Here is a 25,846-nt window from a genome sequence, read left to right as displayed (position 1 = left end):
GAAGGGCAGGGAGATGTTCACTGGGGTAGGGAGAGGAGAGTGAGGGCGTCAGAAGATCAAGCTGGTGAAATACCACTGGGCGGGGTGGGGAGGCGGGAGGGAGGGCAGGAGCCCAGGGAAACCGAATTGTTGGGCTCAGTGAAAGGCCAGTGGGGAGTGGAGATCCGGAGTGTGCCCCAAAGGAAGATGGCTATAGGGTTTTTCCAGGCAGGAGTGATGGGGGAAACCTGGGGCAAGGGAGTCAGCAACTGGCTGGACCACTGCGTGGGCTGGGGAGGGAGAGAGGTGAAGGTGGGAAGGGTCAGTGCATTGGGAGAAGAAGGACGACTTGAGGTGAGGGAAGAATCTGGAAGCCCCCATGACTAATAGCATGGGCAGAAGCTCTGGGATAACCCTGGGATGGGTGAAGTGAGGGACGCTGCTTTGCTTTACAAGAGAGTATCCTCGGGACTTCCCCTGGCAGTCCAGTGGTTGGCTCCTTGCTTCCAATGCAGGGGGCAGTGTGGGTTCAGTCCCTGGCTGGGGAACTAAGATTCCACATGCTTTGCAGCTCGGTTTGGGGGTGGGCTTCCCTTGTGGCTCAGCTGGTAAAGAATCCACCCGCAATGCGGGAGACCTGGGTTCGATCCCTGGGTTGGGAAGATCCCCTGGAGAAGGGAAAGGCTACTCACTCCAGTATTCTGGCCTGCAGAATTCCATGGACTGTATAGTCCATGGGGTCACAAAGAATTCCATGGACTACAGTCCATGGGGTCGCAGAGTCAGACACAACTGAGCAACTTCCACTTCACTTCACTTCTAAGCCAGTTAGGGGTGGGGGATAGAAAGAAGCAACCCTGCAAGGGGAGGGACTCATTTCCCCTTGATGTTTTGGGGGAGGGACCTCAGGCCTTCCATTGTAGGGCCACCGGGGTGAGGGGCTGAATGGAAGGAGAGTCTGGCTTCTCCAGTCCTGGCTTCCAGCCCCAGGAATTCTCCCCTGCCAGGCTCCATGCATAGAATTCAAGTGCATTCACGCTCTCAAGGAATCCTTGCTAGATGGGCGCTGTTACAGCCCAATTCTACCCAGGAGGACCTGAGGCTCAGGAGAAAAGTGACCTACCGGCAGGCCCCACCACTGGTGCCTCCAGGGCCCTCCTCTTCCCTAAGAGAGGCTGGATACCCAGCAGGGGCCTCAGGACTCCGACTCTGACCAGACACTGGAGTCACCCTGCTTTGGAGGTGGGGGTCTGTGAGGGGCTGTGTGGTGCCCCTTGTTCTATACTCAGTCTAAGAGTAGGCTTTGCTCTCCTAAAGGCTCGGAGCGGTGCTGGTGCTGGCGACGGAGGAGGACGATGACGCGCGGGAGACGCCAGGCTCGGACCGCGGCGGGATGGCGCTCGCAGGTCAGGGGAACCCCACCTCCTGCTCCCCGCACCCCTTAGCGGGTCTGGCTCTGCGAAGTTCCGTCTGGGCCCGCCAGAGGGCGCCCGGGGACGGGGCGGCGGAGGAGCCGGGAGCCCGGGAACCTGGGAAAGGGCTGTGGCGGTGTCGCCGGGTCCGCACGCAGCTCAAGTCCGAGGGTCGGAGGGATGGCCAGGCAGTCCGGATTCAGGGGAGTTGGGCGCTCCGTGAAGCCGGATTCCGGGGATTGCACGCCCCGGGGGGGAGTCGTAGTCGAGTTATTCTGAGACGCCGCGGCGGCTCGGAAGCTGTCGCCCCACGACCCTCCAGCCGGGAAGAGGCTGCTCCCGGATCGCGTCTAGGGTGGGTGTCCGGGCCCTGGTCCTGCGATGCCCCGGGCCGAGGAGAGGACATCTGAGAATCTATGGATAGGGATGGGGAGGGGAGTGGGAGCCTTCTTGGGAGGGGGTGGTACATCCCCCCACCCCACTCCGGGCCCGCCTCGGCCCCGCCCCGGGCCCAGGCCCCGCCCCGGGCCCGGCGGCACCGCCCACTCCCCTCGGCGCGGCCGGGAGCCCCGGGGGCCGCCGCCGCCGCCGCCCGAGCGCCCGCCATGCGCGCTGCCCCCGCCGCCCCGCTGCTCCAGCTGCTGCTCCTGCTGGGGCCGCGGCTTGAGGCTGCGGGAGCCGCGGAGCCGCCGCTGCCCACCGTGGTCCTTGCCATCCTGGCCCGCAATGCCGAGCACTCACTGCCTCACTACCTGGGCGCGCTGGAGCGGCTGGACTACCCCCGGGCCAGGCTGGCCCTCTGGTGAGATAGACCCGGGCTTTGGCACCCACTGGGCATCTACCCCCCGCCCCAGCCCCACCGACAGCCCGGGCTCCAGCTGGCCCCATCTGCTCCCTGCCCAGACACCACCCAGACAGGCCCCTCCCCTCGCAGACAGGCCCTCCAGCAACCCGAGCCCCCTGGCGGGTCCCCTTGTCCCCTTGTACCTGCAGACTGACCTTGGAGGCCTTGGGTTGGCACAGGGACACCCATCCCTCATTCTGGCCCCTGCTCCTCCTTCGGGACCTCCTCTAGGTGTAAGTTGGGCCCAACCCCTCTTGCTCCAGCCCACCAGAGCTGAAACTTAAGCCGTGGGACCTGTGGTTGGCCTGACAGAGTGGGGCCAACGGGAGCAGCTGGCGTCCCCTGGGGCCCGATGTGGCAGAGTTCAGCAGGCCTGGGAGTTCCTGGGGAGCCCGTAGGGGTGTTGTCAGTCCTGGGCTCCATGCTGCTCTGTGGTGGTGGGGGGGGGGTCACACCAGCTCCCCCTTCCCCAGGGCTGGTTCCAGCCTCTCTCAGAAGAGGGCTGGGTCCTGCCGGCCAAGGACAAAGCCCCTTCGTCTCTCCCCCTAGGTGTCCCTACAGGGCCCTGGAATCAGAGGCCACAGTCTGTGGAAGCCAGAACAGGGAGGAGTCCCAAGCTGAAGTTGGGGATAAACTGAGAGAAATGACCAAACTACTCTCCCCAACTCACCCAAATTGGGCTGGGGGTGGAGCTGTGGCCTGGGGAGGCCGCCCACAATTACCAGTCTGGGAGTTTAGTTAGTTCCCACCCCCAAAAGACTTGACACGTAGTTAGTCTTCAGTTCTGGAGACTTGGCTTAAAGGGGCAGCATCACCGAAAGCCTGGGCTCTTGGCTAACGCCCCCTCACCCCCCTCTGTCGTGAGAGCCCCTTCGGAGAGGCTGTGCCTGGTGACCTTGGAGCTCAGGCCCATCAGGTCTTCCCAGGGATGCTCAGGGTGTGGTTTGGTCCTTATTACAACTTCCTGGTGGAGGGAAGCAGCAGCTCCTCTGTCCAGTCCTGACTCAGAGAGGGGAGGGGACTAACCTGAGGTCACACAGCAGGCAAGGAAGAAAACCAGGGAATATGGCGGGGGTGTTCCTCAAAGTTGAGGTCCTTCTCATCTTTCAAAATGCATTTGAGTGGATGCAGACAGCCCCCTGGGGAGCGTATGCGGCCTGTTGCCCGTCCAGGTTGCCCTAAGGAGCCCTGGAGACAGCCCTTTCCAGTGGACATTCGTGACTGGCGTGCTGTCCCCAAATCTAGGCTTCAGACTGGTAAGTGTGGCAGAAAGCCCCACGACACAGTGGCCAGGGTCCACACTGACCAAGTAGTAATGTCCATCTGTACCAAGCTTCCGAACAAGGAACATGTGACTGAGGCCCTCCCTAGGGCCAAGTTCAAGTTCCCTGGCCGCCAGTCGATCCACATCTCCAAGAACTGGGGATTTACTAAGTTTAAGGCTGGTGAATTTGAAAACATTGTGGCAGAAAAGCAGCTCATCCCCGATGGCTCTGGGGTCAAATACATCCCTCCCTCTGGACAAATGGCAGGTCTTGCACTCATGAGAGCCTTGGCGCTGTCCCCTCCTTATTCATGGCCACCAATAAATCCTAGTTGCCTGTCCAAAAAAATAAAGAAAGAAAATGCATTTGAGTTCTGTCATCTCAGCCTCTGAACATGCCAGGACGGCTTTTAGTTACAGAGGGAGAAAGTGAGTCCAGAGAGGGTCTGGAGCTGCCTGGGGTCACACAGTGGAACACAGACCTATGATTGGGGCCTGGCTGTCCGCCTTCCTCTGTAGCACACCTACCTCCTCTGCTTCCAGGAGAGGCCAGTCCTGCAGGGGATGGTGCTCCAGGGGTCAAGGCTGCCTCAGGGTTTGGTCCTTTAGTGGCTGTGCCACCCCCCCCACCCTTCTTCCTCCTGTCTCCCCAGGTGTGCCACGGACCACAATGTGGACAATACTACAGAGATGCTACGGGAGTGGCTGGCTGCTGTGGGCCATGATTATGCAGCTGTGGTCTGGAGGCCTGAGGGGGAGCCCAGGTGTGGCCTGAGGGCCAAGGTTCTGGGGAAGATGGGCAACAGAGATGGGTGTAGCCCAGAGAGGGAAAGGGACAGCTTTGAGTCACAGCCTCCAGGCTAGGGCTCTGACCACATGCACCTACCCATGGAGCATCTCATCTCTTTACCACCTCAGATCCTACCCAGATGAAGAGGGCCCTAAGCACTGGACCAAAGAAAGGCATCAATTCCTGATGGAGCTGAAACAGGAAGCCTTGACCTTTGCCAGGGACTGGGGAGCAGACTATATCCTGGTAAGAAAGCCTGACCTACGATCGGGCTCCCCACAGGTGGTGGCACCTGTCTTTAACAGAAATCTGGGTGCTATTTAACCATCTATAGGCTGGACCCTTCAGCTAGCAACCTGGATCAAAACCCAGATCAAGTATCGAGCTGGGATCCCTTTGCTTGAGCTCAGACTCTATCCTAAGCCTGGATCCCTGAGACAGGGCTCAAGGTGTATATTGAGACTCGATCCCTGGGCTAGAGTCCAGAGTATAAACTGAGCCTAGTTCCCTGGACTGGAGATCAGGGTTGTTTTTGTTGTTGTTCAGTCTGCTAAGGCTAAGTCATGCCTGACTCTTTGTGACCCCATGGATTGCAGCACGCCAGGCTCCCCTGCCCAGAGGAGATCAGAGTAGGTCTTTGAATTTCCTTCCTAAGGCTTCAGATAAAGTTCTTAGATCAGCAACTCAGGCATAATCTCTGGACCTAGTCCCCGAGCCAGTGCTCCAGACTAAATCCTTGGTCTAGAAACAAATCTCTTGGTTTATAGGTTAGAGCTCTCTGAGGGAACCCCATTGGATTGTGGGAGATATCCTGGGTCCCTGGATATCTGGAGGGATCCCACTCAGTCAGTCCTTGGGAGGCTGCTGCCCAGACAAGGCTGGGGCCTGTGACATCCCCATCCCCACAGTTTGCAGACACAGACAACATTCTGACCAACAATCAGACGCTGCAGCTTCTGATCGAGCAGGGGCTGCCTGTGGTGGCCCCGATGCTGGACTCTCAGACCTATTACTCCAATTTCTGGTGTGGGATCACCCCCCAGGTACGGCCGGGGACACGGGCCTCGGGAACCTTGAGGTCTGGGAGGAGGGACGTGGAGGGCAGAAAGCCCCGGCTGGGGAGCGGTGTCCTGGGGATGGAGGGGCGCCCTCTCACAGCCTGGGGCTACCCCTTCCCCAGGGCTACTACCGCCGCACGGCCGACTACTTCCCTACCAAGAACCGCCAGCGCCGGGGCTGCTTCCGCGTCCCCATGGTGCACTCCACCTTCCTGGTATCCCTGCGGGCTGAGGGGACAGCCCAGCTGGCCTTCTACCCGCCTCACCCCAACTATACCTGGCCCTTCGACGACATCATCGTCTTCGCCTACGCCTGTCAGGCAGCTGGTAAGGTCAGCTCTTCTTGAGCCTTTTTTCGAGGTCTCTGGGCCTTTGCACATGCTGTTCCCTCTGCTCTGCCTGCCCTTCCCCACTCCACAGTTTATCTTGCTAATTCCTAATTGTCCTTTGGATCGTAGGCTTTCTTGGGCCCACTGCCCCAGTAGGTTAGATGTCCTTCTGGCTGTGCCCACCATGGCACTTTCATGTATTCCTTCATTAAGCACATATTTATGGGACACCTACCAGTGCCAAGGGCTTCCTAGGTGGCACTAGTGGTAAAGAACCCACCTGCCAATGCAGGAGACGTGACACACAGATTCGATCCCCGAGTCGGGAAGATCCCCTGGAGGAGGGCATGGCAACCCACTCCAGTATTCTTGCCTGGAGAATCCCATGGACAGAAGAGCCTGGCGGGCTAAAGTCCACAGGGGTGTTAAGAGTTGGACATGACTAAAGCAACTTAACATGCATGCATCAGGTGCTAGGCACCAGGGAGACAGTGGTGAATAAAATCAGGTGGTCCTTGACTTCCTGGATCCTCCAGTCCAGTCAACCAAAGGATCACACAAATCAGTGTCAATCACAATGACAGGAAGAAGAGCTTCTTGATTATAGGTATTCTGGGAGCTTAGACTAGAGTTGACCTGGTCTCCAGGGAAGGCTTCCTGGAGGATGTAATCACTGGGACTGAGACCTAAAGTATGGGCAGGCATTAACAAGGCAAACAGAGCAAGACAGAGCATTTCAAGCAACAGGACCAGCAGATGCAAAGGCTCTGTGGTGGCTGCGGACACAAGAAGGCAGGCGGCTAGAGCGCGGTACACAAAGAGGGGGCGTAGTGCAGGCTGAGGCAGGAAAGGTGGGTGGAGGCCAGCTTGTGGGGACTTGATGGGCAAGGGTCTGGCCGTTAGCCTGTGGGTGTCAGGTAGCCATCAGAGAATCATCCAGTTGGACTTGAACACTGAAAAAAAATCATTCTGCTGTGCATAATTAATTTTAAGATGAAAGTTACAAGGAAGTATTTGGGTTTGCGGAATTCCCTGGTGGTCCAGTGGTTAGGACTCTGTGCTTTCACTGCCGAAGGCACAGGTTCAAGCTCTCGTCAGGGAATTAAGATCCCGCAAGCCATGCAGCATGGCCAAAAAAAAAAGAAATGTTTGGATTTGGATCAGATAAACCGCAGTCCTAGGAAGAACTGAAGTTGAGAGCAAGACAGAGATGCTGCTGTTGGCATAAGGACCTTGAGAAGGCGGCAGAGAATGTAGTTCACGGTGTGCACTCATGGGTGGTGAGAACATGAAGGCTGTCCGGTGGGTGCAGAACTTTGCTCATGGTCAAGGTGAATTAGAAGTGACGATTCAATCAGGAAATGTTGTACCTGGGCAAGCAGCATGTGAGGAGTGGCCAGGGAGAAGGGTGTCGTCATCATTATTTTGTGCACCGTGAGGTGACGTCTACCGTGCAGACGTGCAGGAAGAGAAAAGATCTTATCAAGTGCAAGACGTGAGTGAAGGTGAAGCAAATACATGGACGGAAAATGAGAAGAAGCACAGATATTTTCTTTTTTTTGCCACACTGGACAGCTCTTGAGATCTCACTTCCTCAACCAGGGACTAAACCCGGGCCACGACAGTGAAAGCACAGAACCCTCACCACCAGGCCACCAGGGAACTCCCTATTTCCTTATTTCTTCATTCCTACCTCTATGTGTGCCTCAGCTGGTAAAGAATCTGCCTGCAGCTTATCCGTTATTAACTGGTTGGAATATAACCGTGGGCTTATTGATTATTAACTGTTTGAACACATAACACGTGAATGATGGGGTTATTGTGATTGTATTTACCCTTCCTTTGTAAGCCTCAAGGGATTTGGGCTGGTGGGTTTGGACACGTACACATGGGGTATAAAAGATTTTCACAAATGCTGGTCGGGGTCCTTGGCTAAGAGGAGACTCTGCCTTGGGCCCGCCGGTGTAATAAACTGCACTCCACTATCAAAAAAAAAAAAAAGGAATCTGCCTGCAATGTGGGAGACCTGGGTTCGATCCCTGGGTTGGGAAGACCCCCTGTAGAAGGGAACGGCTACTCACTCCAGTATTCTGGCCTGGGGAATTCCAGGGACTGTATAGTTCTTGGGGTGGAAAAGAGTCGGACATGACTGAGCAACTTTATTTGTTTACCGCTACTTGAGTATCAGCCGCTGTTTACTGATTCAAAGGAATTTACTGGTTCAAAGGAATTTAGTGAATGATTTTGTAAAGTTTTTTATTTATATGCAGATATCAATTTTTTTTTTGCGTCATATTGTTTATTTACTTATTCGGCTGCATCGGGTCTTCGTTGTGGCTTACGGGATCTTTTGTTGTGGCGTTTGGGCTTAGTTGCCCCGCGGCACTTGGGACCTAGCTCCCCAGCCAGGGATCAAACCTGCATCCCCTGCACCGGAGGGTGGATTCCCAACCGCTGGACGACTAAGGAAGTCCTGTGAACGGGGGTTTTGTCTCCTTCAGTCACGCTTCCAACCCCTGCACTCCGCCGGGCTGTTTACTCAGTGCTGGGCCTGGAGTTCACTTTTCAGTAGACACCGTGCTTTGAGCGAGCTCCGGGATGGACAGGGAGGCCTGACGTGCTGCAGTCCACGGGGTCGCAAAGAGTCGGACACGACCGAGTGACTGAACTGGACTGACTGAGCTGCCCTGGAGGATTCACAGTCTGTAGAAGACAAAGGCTAAATAAATGATTATAATAAAGATGACAAACACTGAAGGAATTTAAAAAAAAAAGGCCACTCTGGTTGCCAGGTGGAGGACAGCGCGGCAGGGGCCGGAGATGGGGAGGGGTTAAGTGTAGGGGTCTGGGCCAGAGGTGATGGTGCTGGATTGGGTGAGGGGGATGGGCAGATTTAGAGGGTGGAGCAAGGCCCCGTGGCATCAGGTGGCCATAGCCAGGTGGGAGTTTGCCTGCTTCTTCCTCACTTTAATCCTCTGAGGGCAGGGACGGTCTGTCTTGCTCACTACCCTCGCCCCTGCCCCCAGCTGGTGCCCTGGAGACATCTGTTGAATGAATATATACCATCTCGGCAGAAAGGTCCCTGAGATGTTGTTTGAGCCAAGCCCTATCTCCCTCCAGCCCCACAGATGGGGACATGGGGTCCCAGAGAGGATTCCTATGGTGGTACCGGTAGGACTGGGACTCACACCTGCCGTCTGGGCTCTGAGATCCCCGCCCTGCAGGCCAGCACTCACTCGGTCTCTCTCCACAGGGGTCTCAGTCCACGTGTGCAACGAGCAGCGTTATGGGTACCTGAACGTGCCTGTGCAATCCCACCAGGGGCTGGAGGACGAGAGAGTCAACTTCATCCACCTGATCCTGGAAGCGCTGGGTGAGGCTGCCAGCTGGTGTTGTCCCTCCTCCCCATCACTCCCCGCCCCTCCCATGGGCCCCTTCTCCTTGGCCCCAGACCTGGCTGGGCAGGAGTCGGAGCTGGAGTCAACTTCCCCTTCATATCATTCCCTGACTCCAGGCAAGTCGCTTTCCCTGCTGAGCCTCAGTCTGCCCCTCTGAACAGTGGAGGCAGGTGGAGTCTGTGATCTGCTGGGCATCCTGCCAGTGGGGCAGGAATGAGGGGGGCCTTGGACTCCAGGGTGCCGCTGACTTGAGCCAGTGGGGACTCGTGACAGCGGGCTTTCCTCTGCAGTGGATGGGCCCCCCATGTGGGCCTCGGCTCATGTGTCCCGGCCCCCAAAGAGGCCCAGCAAGATGGGGTTTGATGAGGTGAGTCCTCTCGGCCTGCAGGACCGGGGTCAGGAGGCAGGCTCTCCCCTCCACCTGCAGCCTCCCCCCTGCCCCTCCTGCCCCCCTGCCTCCTCCAGGTGTTTGTCATCAGCCTGGCCCGCCGGCCCAACCGCCGAGAGCGCATGCTGACTTCGCTGTGGGAGATGGAGATCTCTGGGCGGGTGGTGGACGCCGTGGACGGCCGGTGAGGCTTCCGGGACGGGGACAGGGCCCTGTGCAGTGCAAGGGGCCCAGGGCGGCCCATTGGGGCTCCCTGAGGGTGGGAAAAGCAGATGATGTGTCGAGCGAGTTTCCTGTTCCAAGGAGTATTCAAAGAGGGCCTGCGTCATTGTGTTTCGGGGAGCCCAGGGCAGACAGAATGGGACAGAATAGACAGAAGGGGCCCTTCCTCAGCCCACCCGGGGGAGGAGGGTGCAGTGGTTAAGGCCCGGGGTCTGAAGCTCCTGAGCCTGGTCACCAGCTGTGTGGCCTCCGGCAAGTCCTCCCATCTCTCAGCCCTGCTGCGGAAATGGCGAGTAGCTGCCTTCCTCTTAGGGGTTTATAAGGGTTTAGTGAAGATTTCTCCAGGGCCTGACACACAGTAAGTATCCCAAAGGTTAATGGCGTCTTCATTCTGATTATCAGGGCTCTTCTTTTCCCTCCTGAGCCTAGATCCCTGATGGACCCCTGATGGGAGGGGTGCGGGAGCAGGCCACGCACGTTCCCCCAGAGCCAGGGTTCACACGGCCCCCTTGTCCACTGCTCTTGGCTGCATGTGCCCCAGCCTGGTGGACCGCAGGATGTCCAGCCTTTGCTTGGGCCCCTGCCTGAGAAGTATCTGCCCTGCATCCTGGGTGTCTCCTCCTCAGACTGTCTGGCTCCCCTTAGGATTACCCACCCCGCCCGAGGCAGCTCCAGCCCCCTGGTCCAGTCATGATGACTTCAGGCCACATGGAGCAGTAATCAGGCCTCCTCCCTCTCTACTGGGAATCCCTGGTAGTTCAGCAGTAAAGAGTCCGCCTGCAATACAGGAGACCGCTTGCAGTGCAGGAGTCTTGGGTTCAGTTCCTGGTCGGGAAGATGCCCTGGAGAAGGAAACGGCAACCACTCCAGTTTTCTTGCCTGGGAAATCCGATGGACAGAGGAGCCTGGCAGGTTACAGTCCATAGGGTCGCCACGAGTGGTACATAACTTAGCAACTAAGCCACCACCACCGCCACCTCCTTCAAACCAGACTCCAGTGTGACGGTCCCCAATTTGCCCAGTGCAGGCAGCCCTGGGTGGGTCTCTGACGGGCAGCCCTGACCCCGTGACACCGTCTCCCTCAGGATGCTCAACAGCAGTGTCATGAGGACCCTCGGCGTGGACCTGCTCCCTGGCTACCAGGACCCCTACTCGGGCCGCACGCTGACCAAGGGCGAGGTGGGCTGCTTCCTCAGCCACTACTCCATCTGGGAGGAGGTGAGGACCCTGCCCCCTCGGCCCACGCCCTTGGGGAAAGCAGGGCACCCCCTCGCCACTCACGACTCCATGCCAGCACTCATGTGACTGGTGGGTGACGGAGCACACCCATGAGGACCCGGGCAGCAGCTGTCAGCCTCCTGTGGGTGCGACCCTTACTGTGTTCACCCCGCGGTATGTACTGAGCACCGGCTGTGTGCTGGGACAGCCTCCGCTCCGAGAACACAGAGGTGAACGCGAAGAATACAGCCGCGCCCTCCTGGGGCAGAGGGACCAGAGCAGGGCGCAGAAATGGAGAAAGAACTCAGTTTACCCTGATCCGGGGAGGTACCGGCTATGCGAGGGTGTGGACAGGCCTGGCCTCCTGGCCTCCGGTGGGGTCAGCGTGGGCCTCACTGGCGATGGGCTGGGAGAGGAGCCTTCTCAGCAGAGGAAGACGGTGCAGGCCCAGACCCCTGGGGCTGAAGGGGTGGAGGGTGTTGTGTGTGAGAAGAAAGGCCCAAGACTTGGCCAGGCAGCCCCGGCCCGGGGCTGGGGTGTGAGTGCCCGGGAGAGGTCACTGCCTGGACTTGGCCCGAGAGGACCGGGGATGGGGCCCTCAAAGGGGCGCCCCCTCCAGGAGGTGAAGCATAGACACCCTCCTTGTTTTCATTTTCTACTGTTGCCAAAATGCGTTGCTTGTGAGCTTCTGTTTCTGTTTTTCTGAACTGAATGCTGCCTCTGAATAGATCAAAAGGTCCCCATTTATTGAGCCGATTTCATACTCTTCTCATACCTCCAAACGTTACAGAAAGTATTTCTTCTCAGGGTGTTAGGAGCTAGGGTCTCTGCCCGACCCCAGCCCAGCCTCACTTCCTTGAGGAGGCGGAAGTGAGGATCCTGGCTCTGTAACCCAGCAGATGCAGGCTCAGACCCCAGCTCGGCCACGTTCGGGCTGGGTGTCCTTGGACTACCGTGGGGTCACTTCCCGATGTCTCCATCTCCCTCCTGCCTCCCGAGGGTCCCTGGAGACGAGCCCTGGGGCCCCTGAGATGAGGCCATACTCAGTGACTGCAGCAAGGGTTCTGATTTCTCTCCTGATCTGCTTGGAGGGCAAGACTGGGAGCCTGGAGGCCCTTGACTACTAGAGCCCCGTGTTGGGGTTTCGATCCCCAGGCCATGGGAAGCCCCAGTAGGCTTTGGAGCAGCTGAGCGACATAGCCAGGGCCGAGCACTTGGCCTGTAACCGAAGCCAGGAGTGTTTGTCAGTGTCAGCCAGGTGGAAGGGGACGACAGCCCAGGTCTAAAGAGCCACCCTCCCACACCCACCTTGTGCCTCAGGTTGTCGCCCGGGGCCTGACCCGGGTCGTGGTATTTGAGGACGACGTGCGCTTTGAGAGCAATTTCAAGGGGCGGCTGGAGCGGCTGATGGAGGAGGTGGAGGCGGAGAAACTTCCTTGGGACCTGATGTAGGCAGCCTGGGCCCCCAGGGGCCAGGGAGAGGGGTGGACCTCCTGGGGACTGCCTTCTCCTTCAGGGAGCCCTGGCCAGCCCCCCACAACCCCGGGCTTGGCTCTGTAGATGGAGTTGGGGACAGTGAGGGCCCTGGGACATCAACAGTGACTCCTGGACCCCTGGTGTCACCTGTAGCTACCTCGGCCGGAAGCAAGTGAACCCCGAGGAGGAGGCAGTCGTGGAGGGGCTGCCGAACCTGGTGGTGGCCGGCTACTCCTACTGGACGCTGGCGTACGTCCTGAGCCTGGCGGGCGCCCGCAAGCTGCTGGCCTCCCAGCCGCTGCGCCGAATGCTGCCTGTAGATGAGTTCCTGCCCATCATGTTTGACCAGCACCCCAAGTGAGTCGCAGGGCAGGGCAGGGTCAGCCTGTCCTCAGAGCCCACCTCAGCAGGTAGTAAGTCCCCTCATTGGGCAGCTGGGGAGACCGAGGCTGGCAGGCTGAGCCACTTCCAGTCACCAAGGAAGAGCCCAGCTTAGCCTTGGCATCAGACCAACCTCTGTGTGAATTCTGTGATGCCCTGTGGTTTCCAGGCAAGCGATTTTCCTATTCTGCACCTCAGTTTCCCCATCTGGAAAATGGGGATAAGAGAAATGCCACCTCAGGATTAGATGCGGAGGGCAGTCAGGTTCCTCGGGGCTGAGGTGCCCGACTCCAGGCTGGCGTGGGTCTGGGGTGGGACGGTTCACCCCAGCCCCCCTGAGCCCACCTTCCCCCTCCCAGTGAGCAGTACAAGGCACACTTCTGGCCGCGGGACCTGCAGGCCTTCTCAGCCCGGCCCCTGCTCGCGGCCCCCACACACTACGCAGGGGACGCCGAGTGGCTCAGCGACACCGAGACATCCTCGCCCTGGGATGACGACAGTGGCCGCCTCATCAGCTGGACCGGCTCCTACAAGACCCTGCGCGGCCCCCGCCTGGACCTGGCGGGCAGCAGCGGGCACAGCCTCCATCCCCACCCCCGGGATGAGCTCTAGGTGAGGGCGGGGCCTCGGTCTTCTCTCCCCGTCAATGGCTGACTCTGTGTTTGGGTCTCAATTCCCCTTCTCGGCTGTCTCCTCTCCCCCTCTCTTTCTTTCTGTGGCTTTGTCTCTGTTTGCATCTTTGTGTCTGCCTTTCTCTGTCTACCTGCTCTCTCTCTAAGCCCATCTCCATCTCTGTCTCTGACTGTCTCTGTGTCTGCATCTCTCTCCATCTCTCTCTATCCAACTCTAATCTTTTTCTACTCCTCTCGCCTCTCCTGTCCCACCAGGGCTAGACGGTGACTCCAGAGGCACACCCGGGAGCAGACCAAAGCTGTCCAGGGGGCACAGCAAGAGCCACCCCCAGGAACCACTGACCCAGTGGAGACCTGGCTGTCCCCTTGGGCATGGCCTCTCTGCCCTCTGGACCTGTCTTCCATCAGGAGAAACCACTGAGATGGGTCCCCTTACCCCAAGGCCATGTAGCCCAAGGGCAGGGCTCATAGGCCCTCTTCCTTGCCAATCTGATTCAGGGCCTGGGGTGGAGGGAGGAAGGGAGGCCCCACCCCCCCATCCTTCAGCATCAAGCTGGGCAGACCCAGGAGGCGTGCCCCCCACTGAGGACCTGGCTGCAGTGGCCCCTCTGCCCCCTTCTACCTCGCTGTCAGCTCCCTACCCAGCTTCACAGCTGTGTCTAACCGGCCACCCTCTTGCCTGGCCAGTGGGAAGTGCAGGGAGATGGGAGGAGGACCTAGCACACAGTAGGCTCTCAATAAAAGCTGGCTGGTGTTGCACTTTTTACTTTTTAACTCCTGGCTGAGCCTCTTTGCGTGTCCTAAAAGGGCTGGGAGGGGGGAGGCGTTCCCTATCTGTGGATGAACAGGTGGAGAGACAGGAGAGGGCAGCCTGGGGGGGCGGAATCAGGTGATCTGGCGTCACCTCCTTAGCCTGCTCATTGGTAAAGGGGCGATGGGAGCAGAAGTACCTCTTGGGCTGGGTGGGTAAGAAGGAGCTGGAGCCCAGTCCACAGCGAGTGCATACCCACTGCGGCTGGCATGGTCATCGCTGGCCTCGCCTTGCTGGCCAGGGTGGGCCCAGGCCAGACCCAGGGCCACCGGGGCCCCGCTCCCTGTCTTTGGACATTCCCCTGTTTAGTTGGAACCGCTCACTCTCCTGGAGTGGCAGGGGAGATCCAGGGCTCCCTTCCCGCCCTGACCAGTGTGGCCACCAGAGGGCGGCAGGTGGCGGAACCTGGACCTTGTGATGCCAGGGCGCCCTCTGCTGGTTTGGTGCCAACAACGGGAAGGGCGCATACCATGCGTGCGTGCCAAGTAGCTTCAGTCGCCTCAGACGCTTTGCGACCCTGTGGATTTGTATAGCCCGCCAAGCTCCTCTGTCCATGGGATTCTTTAGGCAAGAATACCGGAGTGGGGTGCCGTGCCCTTCTCCAGGGGATCTTCCCTACCCTGGAACTGAACCTGGGTCTCCTGTGACTCCTGCATTGGCAGGCAGGTTCTTGACCACTAGCGCCACCTGGGAAACCCATGGAAGGGAGCCTGGGGCTTCTGGAATCTGCCCATTGTCCTCTGGGTTACCCACAGTGGCTTCAACTTGTGCTCTCCTGCTTGGAAACTGCCGGCCTCCCTCCCTGCCCACTCCTGGAGGGCCCAGCAGTGGAGACTCTGTGGGTCTCCAATGCCTGCACGCAGGCAGCCGGAGGGGTGGGGAGGTGGCTCCTTGCCTTGCCTCCACCAGTGCAGACCTCCCTCCAGCATTGCAGCCTTCAGGTTTCCTTCTTCGGAGGATCCCCTGCCCCCATTCCCCGCCTTGGCTTGGTTTGTGTAAGCCCTCCTGGCAGAGTCAGTCAGACATCCCCTGGGGGCTGGGCATTCCCTGTCAGTCCCAGGGATGAGGGCTCACTGTGGTTTTAGCCCCAGAGCCTGGCATGGCTCTGGGAAGGACTTTGGGCCAGAGCTATGGAATCGATGCTTTGTTCCTTCCAAGACCAAAAGCCATTGATTCTGGATGGCCATGACCTTGACTAAGTCTCTTCTCCTTCCCAGGCTTCAGGCATCCCTTTCATTCATTAATGTGAACTTTGGTTTTTGCCTGCCCGGCTTGTGGGATCTCAGTTCCCCAACCAGGAATTGAACCCGAGCCCTGAGCAGTGAAAGCTTGGTGTCCTAATCACTGGATCACCGGGGAATTCCGTAAAGTGAACATTTATGGAGGACCCTCTGTGGGGCACGTTTGGTTCTAGGGATACAGTGGTGAATACAAAGTTCCCAAAAAAATCACTGACCTTGTAGAGTTGACATTCTAGTGAGGGGGACAGACACAAACAGAGAAGTAAATATTGGAGGGTGGTGAGTTCTACAGAACAAAATTAGGAAAGATCAAGTATGATCGAGACATGAAGAAAGGGGACACGCTATGGGAATATAGGGAGGAAGACCATCCTAGGCCAAGGGCGGAGCATCTGCAAAGATCCTGAGGCAGGAGTGGGCTTCCCAGGGCTCAGATGGTAAAGAAACTGCCTGCAAGGCAGGAGACCTTGGTTCAATCCCTGGGTTGGAAAGATCCCCTGGAGAAAGGAACGGCTACCCACTCCTGTATTCTGGCCTGGAGAAGTCCACGGACAGAGGAGCCTGGTGGGCTACGGGCCATGGGGTCGCAAACAGTTGCACATGACTGAGTGACTGACACTTCACTTTCACTGAGGCCAGGAGTGGGACTGGCAGGTTTAAAAGACACTGAAGGGGTCAGTGTAACTGGAGCAGAATGAGCAAGGAGGAGCCAAGGCCTGAGTGTGATGGGACCAAGGTTGGGGGCCGGAGCAGGAATGTCCTTGGTGGTCATTTTGGCTTTTATTCTGAGGTAACTTATATGCAGAGTACATCATGAGAAATGCTGGGCTGGATGAAGCACAAGCTGGAATCAAGATTGCCGGGAGAAATATCAATAACCTCAGATATGCAGATGACACCACCCTTATGGCAGAAAGTGAAGAACTAAAGAGCCTCTTGATGAAAGTGAAAGAGGAGAGTGAAAAAGTTGACTTGAAGCTCAACATTCAGAAAACTAAGATCATGGCATCCAGTCTCATCTCTTCATGGCATATAGATGGGCAAAGAGTGGAAACAGTGGCTGACTTTGTTTTTTTGGGCTCCAAAATCACTGCAGATGGTGTCTGCAGCCATGAAATTAAAAGATGCTTACCCCTTGGAAGGAAAGTTATGATCAACCTATACAGCATATTAAAAAGCAGAGACATTACTTTGCCAACAAAGGTCCGTCTAGTCAAGACTATGGTTTTTCCAGTGTTCATGTATGGATGTGAGAGTTGGACTGTGAAGAAAGCTGAGCCCCAAAGAATTGATGCTTTTGAACTGTGGTGTTGGAGAAGACTCTTGAGAGTCCCTTGGACTGCAAGGAGATCCAACCAGTCCATCCTAAAGGAAATCAGTCCTGGGTGTTCATTGGAAGGACTGATGTTGAAGCTGGAACTCCAGTATTTTGGCCACCTGATCCGAAGAGCTGATTCATTTGAAAAGACCCTGATGTTGGGAAAGATTGAAGGCAGGAGGAGAAGGGGACAACAGAGGATGAGCAGGTTAGCTGGCATCACCGACTCAATGGACATGAGTTTGGGTAAACTCCAGGAGTTGCTGATGGACAGGGAGGCCTGGCGTGCTGTGGTTCATGGGGTCGCAAAGAGTTGGACATGACTGAACAACTGAACTGAACTGAAGGAGTTGAAAATTCCATGAACAGAGTTGCCTGGCAGGCTACAGTCCATGGGGTTGCAAAGAGTTGGACACGGCTGAGCGACTAACACTAAAGGAGCGAGCACTCGGAGGGTTTGAGGCAGTGCGTGTGTTCAGTCACTGAGTTGTGTCCGAGTCTGCGACCCCATGGCCTGTAGCCCACCAGGCTCCTCTGTCCATGGGATTTCCCAGACAGGGATACTGGAGCCAGTTGCCATCTCCTCCAGGCTGAGGCAGAGAATGATACAATCTAATTTTTATTTTAATGTGAATATCCTGGCTCCTCTAATGAATTGTAGTTGGGTCCAGGGTAGAAGTAGGGAGATGGGTTAGGAGCCCATCGTAACAATCCAGGGGAGACATGATGGTGCCTCAGACTGGGGTGTTTACCGGGGGTGGTGAGAGGCACCACCAGCAGAGACACCTGTGGACCACAGTGGGGAGCCCCCCACTGCCGTGTCTAGTCAGGGTCAACCCCACTGTGGTTCTTCCACATCGTCAGTGAACCCTTGGGCTGCATCTCTCTCACGCTGTTTGCAGGCAGAGTTTCAAAGACAGCAAAAAAAAAAATCTTGCATGCTCAGAGCACTGGGGAGATAGGGTTTGGTTATGAGGGTCCTGCTTTCACAGAATTCCAGGATTTATGTGTCATGGTGGTGACTTTTCACACTATCACGGCACTGGTGGGGTCCAACTACAGGAGAAATTCGATGAGAATTTCACCCTGAAGCACGGGTCCTGGCATCTTGTCTGGGGCAAATGCTGTACCTAACACAACGGGTTCCCGGTTTCTCATCGGCACTGCCAAGGCTGAGTGGCTGGATGGTAAGTGTGTGGTCTTCGGCAGGTGCAAAGGGAGCATGACATGGTGTGGCAGGAGTGGAGGGTTCTGGTTCGAGGAACGGCAAGACCAGCACGAGGCTCACCATCGCTGTCTGTGTTTCATCTTGAGCATCAGCCCTTTCCTTCCGTGACTCAGGAGAGCATTGCTCACCTGTATCTGCTGGTGACAGCCTATGATCTTTGGGCTTTTGCTGCAGTTCCTTGAGTTTCATTATTTGCCTTTCCCTCCTCCAAGTCTAGCTGGATTCCAGAGTTAAGTTTATGATTAGGAAATAAAATCTAAACAACTACAAAAGAAAGAGACAGATTGAGCATGATGTCATAGTTTTGGAACCACATTATTGGAAGAATGGTATTGCCATCAGCTGAAATGGAGAAAACTAGAGTGGGGGGGGCAGAGCTGGATTGAAGCTGGTCTGGGGATCATTTACATCAATTTTTAAAAAACTTAAATTTTTAAAAAACTTAAAAAAATAGGAATTTAGAAAGATGGTAACAATGACCCTATAGGCAAGACAGCAAAAGAGACACAGATATAAAGAACAGGCTTTTGGACTCTGTGGGAGAAGGCGAGGGTGGGATGATTTGAGAGAATAGCATTGAAACATGTCTATTACCATATGTGAAACAGATCACCAACCCAAGTCCGATGCATGAAACAGGGCACTCAAAGCCGGTGCACTGGGACAACCCTGAGGGATGGGGTGGGGAGGCAGGTGGGAGCGGGGGCTCAGGATGGGGGACACGTGTACACCCATGGCCGATTCATGTCAATGTATGGCAAAAACCACCACAGTATTGTAAAGTAATTAGCCTCCAATTAAAATAAATTAATTAGTTTTTTAAAAAACTTTAAAAAATTATTTATTTTTGGCTGTGCAGGGGTCTTCATTGCTGTGAGGGCTTTTCTTTAGTTGCGATGAGTGGGGGACTACTCTCTAGTCGTGGTGCACGCGTTTCTCATCGTGCTGGCTTCTCTTGTCATGGAGCACGGGCTCTAGGGTGCTCGGGCTTCTTGGTTGTGGCTCCCGGGCTCTAGAGCACAGGCTCAGTACTTGTGGCACACAGGCTTAGTTAAGTTTTGATGCACGTGGGATCATCTCGTATCAGGGATGGAACCCAAGTCTCCTGCATTGGCAGGTGGATTTTTTACCACTGAGCTACAAGGGAAGCCCTTATCATTACTATTTTTAATTTGATTTATTTTTGGCTGTTCTGGGTCTAATATCCCACATATTGCACAACGTGGCCAAAACAAGGAAAGTTTCACACACACGATTTCATGTAATTCCATAACCCTTTTCCGTGGACAGAGGAGCCTGGCGCGCTGCACTCCATGGGGTCACAAAAAGTTGGACACGACTGAGTGACTAACAGTTTGGGGGCTTCCCTGGTGGCTCAGATGGTAAAGAATATGCCTGCAATCCAGGACACCCAGGTTTGATCCCTGGGTCAAGAAGATCCCCTGGAGAAGGGAATGGCTACCCTCTCCAATATTCTTGCCTGGAGAATTCCATGGACAGAGGAGCCTGGTGGGCTACATTCCATGACGTTGCAAAGAGTCAGACACGACTGAGTGATTAACACTTTCACTTTTTCCCTCCCTCATCCCCCCCTTCCCCTTCCTTCTCCCTACTAGTAACCTCTAGTTTGTTCTCTATGTCTCTGAGTCTGTTTCTTGTTTTATTCACTAGAAACCACAATCAGAGAAAACTAACCAATCTAATCACATGGACCACAGCCTTGTCTAACTCAATGAAACTATGAGCCACGCCAGGTAGGGCCACCGAAGACAGATGGGTCATGGTGGAGAGTTCTGACAAAATGTGGTCCACTGGAGAAGGGAATGGCAAACCACTTCATTATTCTTGCCTTGAGAACCCCATGAACAGTATGAAAAGGCAAAAAGATAGGGCACTGAAAGATGAACTCCCCAGGTGGGTAGGTGCCCAATTTGCTACTGGACATCAGTGGAGAAATAACTCCAGAAAGAATGAAGAGACGGAGCCAAAGCAAAAACAACACCCAGTTGTGGATGTGACTAGTGATGGAAGCAAGGATCGATGCTGTAAAAGCAATATTGCATAGGAACCTGGAATGTTAGGTCCATGAATCAAGGCAAATTGGAAGTGGTCAAATAGGAGATGGCAAGAGTGAACATCAACATTTTAGGAATCAGCTAACTAAAATGGACTGAAATCCAGTCCAATGGGTGAATTTAACTCAGATGACCATTATATCCACTACCATGGGCAAGAATCCCTTAGAAGAAATGGAGTAGCCATCATAGTCAACAAAAGAGTCCAAAATGCAGTACTTGGATGCAATCTCAAAAATGACGGAATGATCTCTGTTCATTTCCAAGGTAAAGCATTCAATATCACAGTAATCCAAGTCTATGCCCCGACCAGTAATGCTGAAGAAGCTGAAGTTTAACGGTTCTGTGAAGACCTTTTAGAACTAACACACAAAAAAGATGTCCTTTTCATTATAGGGGACTAGAATTCAAAAGTAGGAAGTCAAGAAACACTTGGAGTAACAGGCAAATTTGGCTTTGGAGTACAGGATGAAGGCAAATGCTAATAGAGTTTTGCCAACAGAATGCATTGGTCATAGCAAACACCCTCTTCCAACACAGTTCAGTTCAGTAGCTCAATTGTGTCCGACTCTTTGCGACCCCATAAACCACAGCACGCCAGCATGCCCTGTCCATCACCAACTCCCGGAGTCCACCCAAACCCATGTCCATTGAGTCGATGATGCCATCCAGCCATCTCATCCTCCGTTGTCCCCTTCATCTCCTGCCCTCAATCTTTCCCAGCATCAGGGTCTTTTCAAATGAGTCAGCTCTTCCATTCAGGTGGCCAAAGTATTGGAGTTTCAGCTTCAGCATCAGTCCTTCCAATGAACACCCAGGACTGATCTCCTTCAGGATGGACTGGTTGGATCTCCTTGCAGTCCAACAGACTCGCAAGAGTCTTCTCCAACACCACAGTTCAAAAGCATCAATTCTTTGGCACTCAGCTTTCTTTATAGTCCAACTCTCACATCCATACATGACCACTGGAAAAACCATAGTCTTGACTAGACGGACCTTTGTTGGCAAAGTAATGTCTGTGCTTTTTAATATGCTGTATAGGTTGGTCATAACTTTCCTTCCAAGGAGTAAGTGTCTTTTAATTTCATGGCTGCAATCACCAACTGCAGTGATTTTGGAGCCCCCCAAAATAAAGTCAGCCACTGTTTCCACTCCTTGCCCATCTATCTGCCATGAAGAGATGAGACTGGATGCCATGATCTTAGTTTTCTGAATGTTGAGCTTCAAGCCAACTTTTTCACTCTCCTCTTTTACTTTCATCAAGAGGCTCTTTAGTTCTTTGCTTTCTGCCATAAGGGTGGTGTCATCTGCATATCTGAGGTTATTGATATTTCTCCCGGCAATCTTGATTCCAGCTTGTGCTTCATCCAGCCCAGCATTTCTCATGATGTACTCTGCATATAAGTTAGATAAGCAGGGTGACAATATAGAGCTTGATGCACTCCTTTTCCTGTTTGGAACCAGTCTATTGTTCCATGTCCAGTTCTAACTGTTGCTTCCTGACCTGCATATGGGTTTCTCAAGAGGCAGGTCAGGCAGAGAAGACTCTACATACGGACATCACCAAATGGCCAACGCTTAAATCAGATTGATTATATTCTTTGCAGCTGAAGACGGAGAAGCTCTATACAGTCAGCAAAAACAAGACTGGAAGCTGACTGTGGCTCAGGTCATGAATTCCTTATTGCCAAATTCAGACTTTAATTGAAGAAAGTAGGGAAAACCACTAGACCTTTCAGGTATGACCTAAATCAAATCCCTAACGAATATACAGTGAAAGTAAGAAATAGATTTAAGGGACTAGATCTGATAGAGGGCCTGATGAACTATGGACGGAGGTTCGTGTACAGGAGATAGGGATCAAGACCATCCCCATGGAAAAGAAATGCAAAAAAGCAAAATGGCTGCCTGAGGAGGCCTTACAAATAGCTGTGAAAAGAAGAGAAGCGAAAAGCAAAGGAGAAAAGGAAAGATAAACCCATTTGAATGCAAAGTTCCAAAGAATAGCAAGGAGAGATAAGAAAGCCTTCTTCAGTGATCAGGGCAAAGAAATAGAGGAAAACAATAGAATGGGAAAGACTAGAGATCTCTTCAAGAGAATTAGAGATACCAAGGAAACATTTCATGCAAAGATGGGCACAATAAAGGACAGAAATGGTATGGACCTAACAGAAGCAGAAGATATTAAGAAGAGGTGGCAAGAATACACAGAAGAACTGTACAAAAAAGATCTTGATGATTCAGATAATCATGATGGTGTGATCCCTCACCTAGAGCCAGACATCCTGGAATGTGAAGTCAAGTGGGCCTTAGGAAGCATCACTACAAAGTTAGTGGAGGTGATGGAATTCCAGTTGAACTATTTCAAATCCTGAAAGATGATGCTGTGAAAGTGCTGCACTCAATATGCCAGCAAGTTTGGAAAACTCAGCAGTGGCCACAGGACTGGAAGAGGTCAGTTTTCATTCCAATCCCTAAGAAAGGCAATGCCAAAGAATGCTCACACTACCGCACAATTGCACTAATCTCACATGCTAGAAATGTAATGCTCAAAATTCTCCAAGCCAGGCTTCAATAACCATGAACTTCCAGACACTCAAGCTGGATCTAGAAATGGCAGAGGAACCAGAGATCAAATTGCCAACATCAGCTGGATCATCAAAAGAACAAGAGAATTCCAGAAAAAACATCTATCTCTGCTCTATTGACTACGCCAAAGCCTTTGACTGTGTGGATCACAGTAAACTCTGGAAAATTCTGAGAGATGGGAATACCAGACCACCTGACCTGCTCTTGAGAAATCTGTATGCAGATCAGGAAGCAGCAGTTAGAACTGGACATGGAACAACAGACTGGTTCCAAACAGGAAAAGGAATGTATCAAGCTCTATATTGTCACCCTGCTTATTTAACTTATATGCAGAGTACATCATGAGAAATGCTGGGTTGGATGAAGCACAAGCTGGTATTAAGATTGCTGGGAGAAATATCAATAATCTCAGGTATGCAGATGACACCACCCTTGTGGCAGAAAGTGAAGAGGAACTAAAAAGCCTTTTGATGAAAGTAAAAGAGGAGAGTGAAAAAGTTGGCTTGAAGCTCAACATTCAGAAAACTAAGATCATGGCATCAAGTCTCATCACTTCATGGCAGATAGATGGGCAAAGAGTGGAAACAGTGGCTGACTTTATTTTGGGGGGCTCCAAAATCACTGCAGTTGGTGATTGCAGCCATGAAATTAAAAGACACTCCTTGGAAGGAAAGTTATGACCAACTTATACAGCATATTAAAAAGCACAGACATTACTTTGCCAACAAAGGTCCGTCTAGTCAAGACTATGGTTTTTCCAGTGGTCATGTATGGATGTGAGAGTTGGACTATAAAGAAAGCTGAGTGCCAAAGAATTGATGCTTTTGAACTGTGGTGTTGGAGAAGACTCTTGCGAGTCTGTTGGACTGCAAGGAGATCCAGCCAGTCCATCCTGAAGGAGATCAGTCCTGGGTGTTCATTGGAAGGACTGATGCTGAAGCTGAAACTCCAATACTTTGGCCACCTGAATGGAAGAGCTGACTCATTTGAAAAGACCCTGATGCTGGGAAAGATTGAAGGCAGGAGGAGAAGGGGACGACGAAGGATGAGGTGATTGGATGGCACCACTGACTCAATGGACATGAGTTTGAGTAAGCTCCGGGAGTTGGTGATGGACAGGGAGGCCTGTCGTGCTGTAGTCCATGGGGTCACAAAGAGTCGGACCCGACTGAGCAACTGAACTGAACTTGTATTTTTTTTAGATTCCACATGTAAGTGATATCACACAGTATTTGTCTCTGTACTTAGATAATATTTCACAAATGTAAACAGTCACGTCACCACTACTACACAGAAGATGTGGAATATATACACCTGTCCCCCAAACCTCCCCTGTGCCTCTCTGCCATCAGTTCCCTTCTTCCACCCCAGTCCCTGATAACCACTGATCTGTTTGCTGTCCCTGTGATTTTTGCCTTTTCCAAACTGTCACCCGGATGGAATCATGCAGTGCCTGGGCTTTTGTGTCTGTCTTCTTTCACCCAGTTTTATTTGGAAGCTTTATACAAAACTGAGCTTTAAAATCTTCCATAATACTTTATACTAGTTTCTAATCCTAACAGATATTATGAGGGATGAATTTTGAAATTTTCACTAAGACTTTCAAACATCCCCCGAATACCCACTAGACTACTCAAATGCTGTGTAAATATTTTGTTTTTCTCTGTGTGCCCAGCTGTGAAAAAATGCTGGGATACCTTGCCCCAAGGCACACCCACTGCTTGGGGGATGCCTGGAAACTGAGAAAGTGAGAGAGGGGACGGGGGCAGGGGGCAAGAACAGGTCTCCTCCTCCTTCCGGGTGGACTACTTCTAATCCGCTCTGCCTTTCCCATCTGTTACCCCCCCCCGCCCCACCACCACAGGTCAGTACAATTGTGTGTAAACCAAGAGACAAGGGGCTTTGTTAGGCATAAAGGGCAGGAGCTTTGGGCATTGGCTATTTGCCAACTGTTTTGCCTGCTTAGGGAGCATTTTGTCTTCCTTCCGGTTTCTTAGTCAAATTGTAGATGCTGGAGAAGAGGGACTTCCCTGGTGGTCCAGTGATTTAGGACTCCGCTTTCACTGCTGAGGGCCCTGGTTCATTCCCTGGTGGGGGAAATGAGATCCTATAAACCAAGGGGTAGCCAAAATAAAAAAATTAAAGGATGCTGGAGAAGAGCCCTTCCTGCAAACCTGCTAGCCACAGCATAGGTGCTGGGGGCAGAGAAACCTAGTTTGAGTTGTCTCAGCCCTTTCTAACTCTGTGAGCAAGGGCAAGTATCCTGATTTCTCTCCAGGTTCAGTTTTCTGCTCTGTAAAATGGGGTTACACTCAAGCTAGCCTCACCAGATATCTGGAGGATTCATTGATTTAATGCAGGTGAGTGTGGTGCCTGGCACAGGGTGACCCTCCAGACAATGTCAGAGAATCAGGATGAATGTGGGTGGTCTGCCTGAGTCAGAGGAAAAAGTGGGATGGGGCAGAGGGTGGGGGGGTGTCTCTGGAAACAGGTAAATTCCAGTTTGACCTTTGCCACTTATGACTGGATGATCTCACTGACTCAATGGACGTAAATTTGAGCAAATTCAAACTCAGGTCCCGGAGATGGTGAGGGACGGGGAAGCCTGGCGTGCTGCAGTCCACAGCGTCGCAAAGAGTCGGACACAACTTAGCAACTGAACAACTTAATTATCTGTGGCCTTCAAGCCTGCTCCTTCTCCTCTCTTTGAAATGCCTGTTTCTCTTTATTAAAATGAGAATGACCGGATTTGCCTTCCAAGGTCCCTCCCCGATGGTCAAGCAAGTGGTTCTCAAACTCTACAGTGCATCTGAATTACCTGGAGAACTTGTTAAAATAAGATTGCTGCCTGGGAGAAATTTCTCTGCCTGCTCAGATCTATTCAGGACTTGAAATCTCTCAAATTAACCTGAAAGAAAAAGCCAGACCCCGTTTGGAGCACAGATTCCTTCTCTCCTGGGCAGTGTTTTGGTGGTTGCATCAGGGCCCTGGAGGAGGTGTTCCAGGAGAGAGCTGGTAATTAGGCCCTTGGCAAATGGAGAGCCCGCTGCAGAGCCTGAGGACCCTTCAGGGAGCCTCTTGCAGGGCTGGGGCCAGTGCTGGGGCTGACAGCTCCTCCTTCATCTGTGATTATTCCTAATGAGCTGGAAAAGCTCATGTTCATTGTTGAAATTTAGAGGAACAGAATGAGGAA

At 53.5% G+C, this 25,846-nt stretch overlaps 1 protein-coding gene and 2 pseudogenes across 3 annotated transcripts; all 3 read left to right on the top strand.

The window, feature by feature from the left end:
* Positions 1-1,329: 1,329 nt before the first annotated feature.
* Positions 1,330-14,165, top strand: CERCAM (cerebral endothelial cell adhesion molecule). 3 transcript variants are annotated; one of them, XM_043916717.1, is made up of 13 exons: positions 1,330-1,746; positions 4,153-4,263; positions 4,418-4,535; positions 5,198-5,332; positions 5,470-5,674; positions 8,930-9,049; positions 9,365-9,441; positions 9,540-9,646; positions 10,770-10,902; positions 12,223-12,350; positions 12,532-12,735; positions 13,119-13,371; positions 13,647-14,165. In XM_043916717.1, exons 1-12 carry the CDS (start codon positions 1,373-1,375, stop codon positions 13,369-13,371), a joined length of 1,965 nt encoding a protein of 654 aa, XP_043772652.1. In that variant the 5' UTR covers positions 1,330-1,372; the 3' UTR covers positions 13,647-14,165. The 3 variants fall into 3 exon arrangements, with proteins under 3 accessions (XP_043772652.1, XP_043772653.1, XP_043772654.1); XM_043916718.1 differs by lacking the exon at positions 1,330-1,746 and adding an exon at positions 1,936-2,193; XM_043916719.1 differs by lacking the exon at positions 1,330-1,746 and adding an exon at positions 3,172-3,491.
* LOC122704155 lies at positions 3,341-3,435 on the top strand (annotated as a pseudogene).
* Positions 14,166-14,411: 246 nt separating the features above from the next.
* Positions 14,412-18,074, top strand: LOC122703067 (annotated as a pseudogene).
* The last annotated feature ends 7,772 nt before the right edge of the window (positions 18,075-25,846 follow it).

The sequence above is a fragment of the Cervus elaphus genome, chromosome 11, assembly GCF_910594005.1.
Source record: "Cervus elaphus chromosome 11, mCerEla1.1, whole genome shotgun sequence".
Lineage (NCBI taxonomy): Eukaryota > Metazoa > Chordata > Mammalia > Artiodactyla > Cervidae > Cervus > Cervus elaphus.
The sequence above is the reverse complement of the archived record's forward strand: the minus strand, read 5'-3'. Positions and strand labels throughout refer to the sequence as shown.

Excerpts from the sequence above, each read along its gene's own strand:
- CERCAM (XM_043916717.1), top strand. The coding sequence starts at position 1,373 with ATGGCGCTCGCAGGTCAGGGGAACCCCACCTCCTGCTCCCCGCACCCC. Across the intron at positions 9,442-9,539 it reads GCAAGATGGGGTTTGATGAG|GTGTTTGTCATCAGCCTGGC; the intron begins GTGAGTCCTCTC and ends TGCCTCCTCCAG. Across the intron at positions 12,736-13,118 it reads ATGTTTGACCAGCACCCCAA|TGAGCAGTACAAGGCACACT; the intron begins GTGAGTCGCAGG and ends TCCCCCTCCCAG.